The sequence below is a fragment of the Polistes canadensis genome, unplaced genomic scaffold (assembly GCF_001313835.1).
Source record: "Polistes canadensis isolate GaletaPanama2010 unplaced genomic scaffold, ASM131383v1 scaffold_55, whole genome shotgun sequence".
Taxonomy (NCBI): Eukaryota; Metazoa; Arthropoda; class Insecta; order Hymenoptera; family Vespidae; genus Polistes; species Polistes canadensis.
Genome location: NW_014569602.1, coordinates 587,340 through 600,413, shown reverse-complemented (window position 1 = coordinate 600,413; position 13,074 = coordinate 587,340). Strand labels below are relative to the sequence as shown.

The 13,074-nt window shown below is 30.4% G+C and overlaps 1 protein-coding gene across 1 annotated transcript in view; it reads left to right on the top strand.

Annotated features, from left to right (window-relative positions):
• LOC106785674 (acetylcholinesterase-like) overlaps positions 1–13,074 on the top strand; it is a 127,501-nt gene that overhangs the window by 91,612 nt on the left and 22,815 nt on the right. The window contains exon 3 of the mRNA XM_014746314.1: positions 8,490–8,642. Coding sequence (XP_014601800.1) covers positions 8,490–8,642 — 153 coding nt within the window. The remainder of the gene's footprint in view (positions 1–8,489; positions 8,643–13,074) is intronic.

The following is a 13,074-nucleotide window of genomic DNA, read 5'->3' as shown; positions in this document are numbered from 1 at the left end:
ACATCTCGTCTAACACGTTACACATATAGCACCACATAGTTTAATAAAGAATCTTCCGTTTTAAGGAAGATCAGCATCTGAGAAGAGAGAGAGAGAGAGAGAGAGATCCGAACGGTTATAAAAAAGTAAAAAATTATATATTATATCGATCTATCATTCTTCCTGACCGAGAAGCTTCCACGTGACGTTTATGCTTATAAAAATGACTATAATATATAAAATATATACGTGTGTGTGTTTTGTAAAATTTTATCTGTGCATTAACTAAACAAATAAATTTTTTATGGATATATATTTATTTTTATAAAAATATATTTATATATCGAAACACAAAATTGAAGAATTAAGACTAATTAAAAATAATAGAAAAATAATTGAAAAAATGCATTAGTATTGTTCATGAACTTTTTTGTGGGATTGCAGTCTTATCATAAATTAAGATCTTTGTCCTTGAAAGTAACAGGATATTTCTATAGGTATGTTACGAACGCGAGAAAACTATTTCCTTAATGTTTTTCTTTTCTTTTTTTTTTTAAAGTATTTTTGTAAGAGGAAAGATAGAAACAGGTTCTCTGAACTAAATTGCGGAACGTCCTCGGCGAAGAATGGACAATTCTCACGAAGGTTTGAAACAATACAATGGAAAAGTTCCGTTTAATAATACCTTCATCCTTTTCTGTTCTTATATACATCCGTTTTTTTTTCTTACTTGCGTGCAATCACGATTTTTTTTTTTTTTATTTAAACGTCAGAGAAAAGGACAATTTTATATTTGCGAATCAAATGAGATAGTCCAACTTCAAGAATTTTTATTATTTTTTATCATTCACTCCTCCATACAAAAGAAGAAAAAAAAACATAGTTTTATACAATAAAAAATACTTGTAATTTTTTATTTCTAAAAGTAAAAATCTGTTTTTTCAAAAATACTAATTGATTAAATATACTTGCCCGTTTTCCGATTCGTGCAATTAGGTTTTTCATTGAAATTTAGCGAAAAAAAAGACGAACTTTTTATTCGTGAATCGAGTAGAATAGTCTAGTTGGCTCATTTTTAGAATTGAAATCCTTTTTCTATCCTTCTTTCTTTTTCTAAATAATAAAAGAACAAAATTCTCGTGCTTTTCTTATTTTTGTTTTTTTTTTTAAAATAATGCTCGACGGCAAGATATTATTATTAATAACAAATCCTCCGAGAAAAGATCTACCAAAATCCTTTTCGCTTAATGGTATTAGAAAAGAATTTAAAATAAATAGACCACTCTCTAGTATTTCAAATACGTTTTAAAGAAGACTCTTCAAACGCGAAGTAGGAATAAGAATAAGGACTCAATCAATGCACATATTCGATTTCTTTTCAACTCGTACTAAAAGAAAGAAAGAAAATAACAAAAAAAAAGGAATAGAAAAAAGAACGAAAAAGGGAGAGAAAGAGTTGGTGCAGTAGAGTTAAAAAGCTTCCTTTTGAAAAAGTCTTATTAATGCGATTCCTTATCAACTGATAAAAGGCAGCTTGGCTTTATCTTTTATCGTGTATCGCCATTTTCTTTCTCAAAGCATAGAATTTTCCATGCAATTTCTTCTTCTTCTTCTTCTTCTTCCTCCTCTTTCTTTTATTTCTTGTCCTAAATTCAACGTAAAGTAGAACGAACTATCTTTAGCAATCTCCTATACACACACACGTACACACTCTAAATAAAATACACATGCAGAGAATATTTATGTGTGTGTGTGTGCACATAAAATGCAGATAGCATAGAATATAAATGATAAAAAAAGAAAATAAATAAATATTATCGTAATTATACAATATTGTGTCACATACAGATAGACGTATACTCGCATCATTTAAATAAGTAACTGTTATACGCGAAATTTTCGACGATTTATCGGTAGTAATTAATCTAGTAATTAATTCAACGCCGATCAAGGCGTCTTCGGACTGTTTCTTGGCAAATTGATAGATAAGACGGATAATGGCGATAACGGATTGAAGATAACCTAGGAGAAGCCTGAAAATGGCTACCTTGATTAACGATACTCCATGTAGATGCAATTTTCTTAATTCGTGTTATTCCCTATTAACGAAGATTAAGTGACAGATCAAAAGTAAGGAAAAGATTGAAAAAAAGAAAGAGAACGGTACAAAGTAAAGTAGAGTGAGTGACATAAAGTGAAAGAGAGAGAGGGAGAGAAAGTGATATTTTTTATGGGAGAGTTAATTGTTATTGCCAAACTTTATTAACGTGCCGAATTAAATTGGAAATAGTATGGAAGTGATTGAGAGATGTTAAGAAGAAAATTAATCGTCACTGGATATTGATCGATCGGCGGTGTTCTGTAAACATCGTTAATTTTAACGATCTTTGAAAAAAAAAAAAGGGAAAATGAGTATGATAGAGAGGTATTGAAAGAGAGAAAGAGATAAAAAGAATGAGATAGGGGATAAGGAAGTTTCCGCATGATAATATTCCGATCGATAATGCTCTGCGGAATTTGATAGACGTAGAATGGATATGCATGAAGCTTGACATTCATTTTTACGAGTCGCGAGGGATCAACTTGTAACATTGTAATTACTTCTCGAACGGTCGAGTAACGTTTTTCTTACAATTAGATCGTTTTTAACTGTATGCATAATTTTCATCCTTTATCGATCTCGGTTTAAACTGACTGACAATGAAATGAGAAAAACCGATGACGTGGTTTGAATTAAAAAATTGTTGTATGAAGTAAACAATATAAGCAGATATATTTCTTATTGTAATAATTCGATGAAATATCGATGAAAAGATATTACTACTTCGATTTGCATTGATATTTCCCACAACTTTTGTAACACTTAAAATATATATATATGTGGGTACGTTGCTATGCGAGTAAACAGTTGAAAAAGAACAAAGATTTAAAAGTTAGTCATCGTTTAGCCATCAAGCAGCGAACATCTATTATTGTATTGTATTGTATCAAATTAAATTGCATTTACATTGAAATGGTCTATTCGTCTTTACGAACAATTTATTTTTAACACCAGTATTCCTACTCTTCAATATTCAAATATTCGCAGAAAGACTGATGAGAAGAAAGGAATCCTACATATATTTATTAAGAGAAAATATTGTTATTATTTCTATAAGATAGCTGTCACATATATTACATTTTCTACCTAAAAGTATAGCAACTTTTATTAGAAATATTTGCTTTGAAAACTGATTGGGTCGAACATATTTGATCGTATTATTTAAATTGAGGCACCCTGTATGTTGGATCACAATTTTGTCGTATGTTATAGAAAGTTTGACAAAAATAGTGATAGACAATCTTATTTATTTTTTTCTTTTTTTTTTCGAGATAAATTATATGAAAGAATAAGTGGTAAAATACATAAACATAAATATATGAGAAATAGAAGGATAGGAAATAGCAATCTAAAGAAGATAGAAGTATGCTGTGTGGCAAACTATGTGGAATATATTCTAGATATATATGTAAATCTGTCGTGCTTTTAGATCTCTCTGTCTACCTCTCACTACTATTATATCTTAAACCTTCTCTCTCTCTATTCTTTCCAAATATCTTTCCATATGTATGACCAGATGCTCGCAACCCTAGCATTTCCTTCAAACATTTTATGACAAATCTTTCCTAAATTCTCTATCACAGATATACACAAGGTGAGTTATAATAAATATTTTGTATACAAACATATATGTAAATATTAATATAATTAAGATCATTTCTTTAAAATATTTTTCCATTACAAAACTATATAAATAATTAATATTATCAATACTTTTTTATTCGTATGGATAAGATGAAATTTTTTTTTACATATAAATAAAAAGAAATTACATAATTTTTCTTTCCCAAATGTCGTTCTATATTAGCAAATAATATAATTAGTATTGCAAATATTTGTATTAATATTGTTTAAACTTTAGATATAATATAATAAGATGTTATATTGGACTAGAATCATCTTTCAAATGTGTAATATATGTGAATACAATTTTCTTACAAAATACGATCGTCTGAATGTTTGCCTAGAAAATCGAAAAAGAAAATAGAGATTTGTAAATCCTCTTTAGATGTTAGCCTTAGGTTATTGGAAGAGCACGTAGTCAAGTATTACCTTTCTACTAGTGGTACATAACTACGTACAGTTCGAATAAGATTTTCGGCTTCTGTTTACGGAAGAGCTTGGTATTTTGAAGCCATATAAATTATGGTTCGAAACTAGTTTAATTGCTATAGATGGAAAGAAATAGGGGGTTGAGGAAGGGGGAAGTTGAAGAGAATCTTTCACGTTAAGACGGTAAAGTAGGTAAAACTTTTGAAAAAGTCCTTTACCTTCTTGAAACGTGTTAGTCGTTTCTTTTCCAAAAGAAAATCGAAGAAGATCTTACTTTGCGAAACCAGTCCTCCTTATCTTTTTCATTTTTTTTCTTTTTCTAACGATCGATAAGCTATCTAAAGTTAAATTACACGAAAAATGTGCTAAAGAACGAAAAATAATACAGTCAGACGTACAAAATAAAAATAGATTCGAAATTTTTCTTTGAAATATTTCTCTGTGTCAAGATGTTAAAATAAAATTAATTGGATTATTATTACATTTTAAATCAAATTAAAACGATATACATATAGTATTTTTCTTTACATTTCTTCATGATTATGTTATTTATTTTCTATCTTATATTTTAATTAACATTTTAACAAAGGAAGTATTCTTAATTTAATTTAAGTAGCTTGTATTAATTAAGGCTTCTGACATTAGCGTACTTTCCAAGCCAATAATTAATAAAATAAATGAAGGTCAATGGCCTAGTCACGTTGGATTACTAGAGTTCTCCGGCACGATCATTAAAGTCAAGACACGCGGGAATGGTTAGTAATATGGATGAGTGACCCTTTCGGAAAAACAAAAGATAAAAACCGTGTGTTGTTGACTTCCAGAGAAGCGAAAAGAAACGCAACCTTTTTTAACACAATAGTATTGAATTAGTATTGAAGTTTTAACTGAGAGAAATATCGCGAACCTGTAAGTGGGAGAGTTAAAAGACCAATAAAATAAATGTATATTATTATTGTAAGAATGGAATGGACTTCAAAGAATATAATAAAAATATAGAACGAAATAGGTAGTAGGTAGTAGTATCGAATATTCGTGATAAATAAAAAACGGAACGTGTTAAGCGAACACGAGTTAAAAATATGCGTGCATGTATTGTACGTGTATACACATGTTAGAGGAACGATGAAGAGGATAGGGGAGGGGGAGTGTCAGGAAAGGGGTTGGATGATGTCAAGATTAAAGCGGGCTTTATCTCTCGATCGGTGCTCTCTGAAAATGAAGCTAAAGCTGTAAAGAATGATGCTTTCACAGTGAGTTTAGTCGATAAGCTAACCACATGCTTGACTTTAAACCATGGCTTACGGCACCTCCGAGTGGTTTTACCCAACGAAAATTACCCATCCTGTATTATTATACTGTTCCCTCTGTTACGAAAGTGAAATTAATCGTCTTTAGTTACCGTTACCGTGACATGATTAAATACTCGATTTAGATCAATTCATTCACCATGGTTTAACGTACTTAAATACTTAATACTCAACATTGTAGCTAATTTTGCCAATTTCGTGTGTTTTCTTAATACTCTTTTATCTTTACATATTTTTGCAATAGTTGTTTGCAACTATTGTAGAATTAATAGTTGTTATTATACGATAAATACGATTTTTAAGTTTGCACGATTATGTTAGAATTGGGAAATCCTGTATATTATATACTTATCTATCTGTGCATATACATGGTTATGTACTAATCATTTGGTTTGTTTGAAAGCTTATTCTTCGAATGTAAGTTTCCTGCCACATAGAATTTGGATTTCCTTCTTAAAGTCATTAATTATTTCCAAGGAGAAATGGAAGATATCTCACAGAAAGTCGAGAATAACTTGGACGCCTAAGGAAGTATTCGTCGAATTTTGAATAGATTTTCGTTGAGTAGGTCAAGGACAAGATATGCGAAAGAAATTCATTTAGAATGAAGTTCCTATCATCGTATTTAAACCTACATTGTACTCATTCGACTTCTCAGGAATCAACTTCTTAAAAAAGAAAAATAAATGAACACTTTGACTGCCACACTGAATTCACGTGTCACGCTCAAGTAGTATTTTATTATTCAAGATTTCATAGAAATAAATCTTTCATATTCGATGTTCCAATAAAAATTTGTAATTGTCAAATCAAAGTATATTCTAGTTAGTGGTATTGTTCAAAATGAACTAACTGTAAATTTTCATTCAACTTTTACAATTGTAAATGTTCAAGCGCGCCGGTCACCAATGATCACCATGGCGTTACAGGAGAAAACATGGCCGGTCATATACGATCAACGTGGCAATCAAAGTGTTTAAAATCAGTATCAGCAGCTTATAAATTTCGCACTTTTTTTTTGTTTGATTAAAAAAGTAATTAAATTAATTAAATCATTGTAAAAAAAAAAATATAAAAGAAAATGTAAGAACGTTGAAAATAATATGGAACGTTTCATACAATTTGATTAGATTTTCGTGTTTAACCTCGATCAGTTGTTAGTTTGATAAGTTGTTAGAAAATAATGATAGGTGTCTTGAGTACAATTAAACGTTTCGCGTAAATCCAAGGTGTCCGTGTGTGATAGAAGCTTTGTAAAAGGATCTCTAGGTCTCGGTGTTATGGGCTGTTCGTAACATAGTGAGTTTCAGCGAATACGGGTATAGCATTCAAGACGAAACCGCTTAATTTCGAGTTTGTTTCCCTTTCCTCCAGCCACAAGGTACTTACGAGCCTTACCTAAACGTCTCGACATACACAGGACGCACGTTAAGCAGAAACGTAACATTATCTCGAAACAGCTTTGAAGTGGCTCACGGACCTTTCCTCTTCCCTCAGTTTCTCAGGTTTCCATTATTTTCTCTACTTGCTATCTGTCTTCGAGAGAAAGAGAGAGAGAGAGAGAGAGAGAGAGAGAGAGAGAGAGAGAGAGATAGAGAGGGACAAAGAGAAGGATCATGAACTATCGTTCGAAAGGAAATACAACGATTTGACATTACCATATTTTTCTAAATTCAATGAAACGACAACTCAATTTTAGCACTTGCATATGCAAAAGTTGTATTTTTATTTTATTTTAAATAATATATTTGATCAGAAATAAAATTTTCAATTTATTATTCTGAATTTTATTTTCAACCTGTCTCTCGTTTAATTTTTAATTAATTTAAATAAATTCATATTAATATTAGAGTTGTGTGTACGTTATAAATAATATTCAATGTCTGGCAAGCTTTGAAAGATTTAAATTTCAAAATTCATTCCAAACAAATTTACGTAAATTCTATTAAAACAAAAAAAAAAAGGTTAAGAAACACTGGTATAAATTATTTTCAAAGATCATTTTTTACTTACATTAGATAACATTCATCTTTTTCACATCTTCTTCCATATATAGAAACAAACCAGAACGAATTTATATCGTAAATTTAGAAATTCAAATTTTTGTCTTTCTCTTCTTTCTCTTCGTAGAATCGATCGTGTTGTGCTAATCGAGATGAAAAAAACTTATAAATTTAAAGATACTTTAAGAGTAAGATAAAGATATTTGAGATAAATCTGAAATGATTTACAAATGCCGAACGACTAGGACTACTTCTCGGTAAGCGGATCATCCAAGGAAGAGATTTTCTTGAATCCTTACCAAGTCTGGTTGTGATTAATGTACACAAAAGTTCACAGTTTTCTAACCCATCCATTGAAATATGCATCGTTTTATCACATCCTTCCTGTTGGATGGACAACTTTTCTGGATATCAAATAAATTTAGTAAGCTCACATATACATAAATACACCTAGATACACACACACACACACATATCCACATGTAAAATATAAAATAAAACAAGGATGATTAAAAAATATACGTACATCCATTTACTTGTTTTCTCACTTTGTTGGAAAAGCATTCTGCTAATAACTATAATTATATAAAAGAACTTTATTATTCTGGCAAATAAATTGGTCACGTTGCCACTCGGAAGAATTGTGTTATTCTACGTGCTTTGTATATGTATCTAGCGTTAATTAATATTATTCTCGATTGAATAGTTAACGATATTAAAGAGAATAGAATCCTTGAGTGTAGCTTTCGTTGCACGTTTCCTCTAACGTTATTGTACACGAGGACAATTCGAAGATAATTTATAATATAATTGATCTCTTCGTTTGTGGTTCAACCATTCAATTTCCACTATTTTTCAATATAATTCGATAATTAATCTGCCCATGTTTTTCTTCTAAAATTTCTCGAATCGGTAAACAAAATCACTACATTTGTTCATTATTTTCATTTTATAATATCATAAGACATAATAAATTAATAAATTGAAAATATTAAAAAAGCATTTAATATTAATAAAATATTAATTTGTTTGTTCTAATTACAGTACACAGATTGGGAAAAGGTGAAGGATGGTTATGTTAATCAAAGGATGATAGCAGACGTTGTTGGTGACTACTTCTTCATATGTCCATCGATACATTTTGCTCAATTGTTCGCTGATCGGGGAATGAAGGTCTACTATTACTTTTTTACACAGGTATGTAAATCTACGATCGAACATAATTACAAAAATAATAAGAAAAATTAACTTTGATTAGCAAAAAATTGATTTCATAATTTATATTAAATTATAAAATCAAATCTTATGATTAAATCCAGTGTCAGAACGAAACAGTACCAATGCAAACGTAAATCTCTTACGTATCTGTGTAACTCTCGTTGCCCTTGTTTCCCTCATGCGTAATAAAAAGAAAAGATAAAAAGAGAAAGAAAAGAAGAAGGGAAAGAAATAAAGAATGACTTCTGTTCGTATAACATAAGCAAAGATCGATATGACAAGCATTATATTGCTCGGAACGAATACGTCGTGACATTTGAACGACCCGTTGTACTCGTACGACTCGACAAATGACAGAGCGAGCGAGGCTTAGAGGTTTGTTGGGGGATGAGGGTGGTAGATAGGGGTGGATGGTAAGGTTGTAAGAAACTGTGTAGAGATCCACATCGTTTGAAATTAATTTTAAAGGAGCTACCGTCTGTCCCCTGAGCTAACGGAACTAGATAGTATTGTTCAACGCGCTTTCGCTTACGGTACGAGAGTGAGAGAGAAAGAAACAAGCTTTATAACACAACTGTACTATCATATCTACACTAACTCGAACTCTAAAGCTAAGCCTTAGATACAGAAAGCTTCTCTTTTTTATCAAAAGAAACCTCTTCTACGCTAACGTCGACATTACTGCTACCAATGTTCTTCAATTTATGAACTAAGAGAGATACATATAAATGAATGGATTAAGAAAGATTTATATTGCGTTCTTTTCTACAGTTTGTACACTTTCGCTAAAGGTCTTGGAAGATGCTTAGTAACGAGTATATATAAATGAGTATTTTAATAAATTAATACTAGAATTATGTGAATTTCAAGAACTTACACCTTCTGAAGTCATTTGGTTCTATAAATTAGTATTAATACAAGACGAACTCTTGAATTGCGTGTTAAATCAGGCCGTCTGAAACTTTTCCACTTGGCGACTTCCTTAAGTTCAGCAAATATTTTCACGACCACATACTATTTTCTCTTTCACTATCATAAAATCACAGACATACTGCACACGTGTACTGATGTCTACAAGTTTTTGGATTAATTTTCAAATTTGACCTGACGCAACCCTGACGACACAATATAGGGTCGTGATCTATACTTTAAAAAGACCTGTATTTGATGACTATGGTGCTTTATGGTAATTAGATACTTTTATTTTGTTTTTTTGTTAGGTTTAGATGAAAGATATGAGATAGTAAATAAGGAATAAATAGGTCGTTTTAAAAAGATACATGAACATGAATTTGATGATATGAACTGGTTGTTTACGAGCAACATTAGCCTGACGTTGACGCGTTTTTCCAGCAACGAGAAACGATGTACGCTCGGTTACGTGATTATCGGACTCGGTTATGAAGCTCGATAAATCATTTTTCTCAGCTCGAGATGCGAAAACGTTCTTGAGATTATATCGAACGTATAGATAGAAATAAAAAGATTGAGATTACGATAACGAAATTTATTATTATTAGATATGATCATAAAGATAAAAATTAACATAATTTATACAACAATCTAAAGTTAAAAACTGATCAATCTGTTCGAATAATAAAATTAGAAAAATTGGAATAAATTAGGAATAAATCATTTGTGAATGCAGAAATGTGATGTAACATTTAATAAAACATAAAAGAAACTGTAAAATCTTCTAACATTTTCATTTCCACGAGAGAAAAAAGTGTAAACACGGTTGAATATAAATTTTCTAACTCAATGTTTGAGAAAATGACTTTCATCAAATATCAACATTTTGCATAGACACGCGTAATTGTAAAAAACTAAAAATGGTTTGTCGTACCAGAAAAATAATGTCGACAAATTTTGGTTACAAGCGTCTAGTTTTGTCAACGAATTAACAAAAAATTGAAGTAACGCAAAACGGTGTAATCACTAGGATGTTGGATGATGTTTAATTACGATGAACGCGTATGTTTTTTACAATAGTTGGCCTATTTTTTCTTTCTCTCTCTCTCTCTCTCTCTCTCTCTCTCTTATCATACCTTTTCCGTTTGTCCAAAGCATCATGCTTTGGTCTAGTAACAGCAACAGCAGTTTTTTATCCGGGTGAGTTATTCGAGTGACGAATGTCGGCACGCGTCACCGTACGTTACGATACTCTTGTTATGAAAAGCTAGGTTACTACGTGTGGACACTTGGATATACGTAAAAATATCAAACCGAAAGAGAAGAGATGGATAGAACAACAAGAACAACAACAACAATTTATCGCAAAACAACAACAAGAAGAAAACGAGTATTGCGTGTGACAAAGAAGTAAAGATGAAAGAGATTAATATAGCAATCATGATAACTAAACGATATCGACAAAGATAATAAAACTAAAGTATGATTAATAAATAAATGAGCATGGAAAAAATGTATTTAAAATAACGTTTACGCGGATTTATATCAAATTATGATGTTATTAAATAAACATATTATACGAAGAAGATAATAAAATAGAAATAAAATGGATGATAAAGAATAAACGTTAAACATATGATCATTTGTATCGCGTTAAATTGTTCATATAAATAAAAAAAGAATGAAAGTAAATACAAATGAACGAATAAAGTTGCAATTTGAAATAACTAAAAGTACATGAATTTAGAGGGACAATGTAACGCATTAATAATGCAAATGAAAATAATTTAAATAAAGGAAGAAAATGAGAATGAGAGAGAAAGAGTAAAAGATGGAAGAAGAAAAGTGCTTGTTGGTTTGACAATGGTGTGCCGTTAACGCGAACTTTATGAATATTCTGCGTTAGTAAAGAAGTTTTGTATCTTTGTTTAGTCTTGAACGTTATTTTCTAGACGATATTATCATTCGGCGTTGACATCGAGCGTGCATAGATTAACCGACCGAACAAAAAACAAATTAGAAAATGTAATAAAAGTTACAGTATTTTAAACGATAAATTGTTCTAAATAATATCGTTCTAATAATAAAAACTGTTGAATATTTTATAATATTCAAATATATTACAATAAATTATTCATGAAATATACAAAATGGATGTGTAAGTTAGTTGATTGGATTATTAAAAGAGTTGTTCTTTTTGTCTGAATTTTTATCAAGAAATCTATCTCTATTATCTTTGTTAAGAAAATAATAAATAAATCAGTAAGGTAAAAAAAAAGAGAGAGATATATAATACTTAAAAATACAATCCAGGAACGTATCGTTGGAGATTGTGATCTATAGTATTTAAACTGACTCGAGTAACGTTGCGTTGCTCTCGAGCTTTAATTGGTTACCTCCGCTTTCGTAGGGTCAACAACGTTTTTGAACATGCGCGCTTACATCTGCTTATCGGGATGACATCATTGTCCTTGTTTTATACAGTGATACACGTATAGGGAGATATGTGTGCATTATAGAATATCCGTATTAGCATTGTATTTTCAGGAACATATTCTATGATCGAGCAATTACTCTGAAATAAAGTGATCACGGTACGTTACTTAATGTAATTAATTATATCGACAAAGGAATGATACAAAAGTACTAGTAATTCTCTTTCTCTCTTTATTAAGAGAATAACTAAACTTCCTATATCTACTTTAACATTCTATATTCAAACCAACCGACTCGAAACTGCAGTTGATGGAATTATCTCAAAGATTTGTTCTTTTTATACTTTATAACGTTAGGAAAATAAATTCTCTTGAAATATAATTAATTACAGTTTGAAAAAAGAAACTTATAAATATGTTATAAGTATATAAATTAAATTAAGAAACGAAATATTTAAAGTTTTGCTTAAAAAAAAAAAAGAAATAAATTACTTTCCAAAAGATTAGTATTTTTATTTGCGCTATGAGGTTATAGTTCACAAGAATCATAAAAATAAACATATCAAATCTGAAAAATCTAAGAACCAGTTCGATTCAAATAAAAAAATAATGGAAAAGTTAAATGTTCTTTCAGTTGTAAATCAAAGATAGAAAACAATTTCAAGTTCGGATATCTTGTTCACGGTAATATCGTAGAATGCAGATACATGAAAAGAAAATGAAGAAAGTAGACAGTGATATATCGGTGATATACCTGTACATATTTTCATTGGATACGTGTTCCTTTGATGAGATTCGTCGTTATGAATGCACGTTCTAGTAGTTTTAGGAAAGAAAGAGAAAGATAGAAATATATAAATATATGAAAAGGTTGAATGCACAGTTGAATTTGTAGTTGTTCGGTAAGCTTTTTCACATGGACGATAGGTGATCGATAGACTCGAGTGTGTTATTCTCATCGAACGGCATTTCACTTTGCTACTTTTTTATTTCTTTCATTCTCGTTGTTGTTAGTTCCAATCATCCACGCAATCGTCTCTATTTCCTTTACCTTCTTTCTTTCT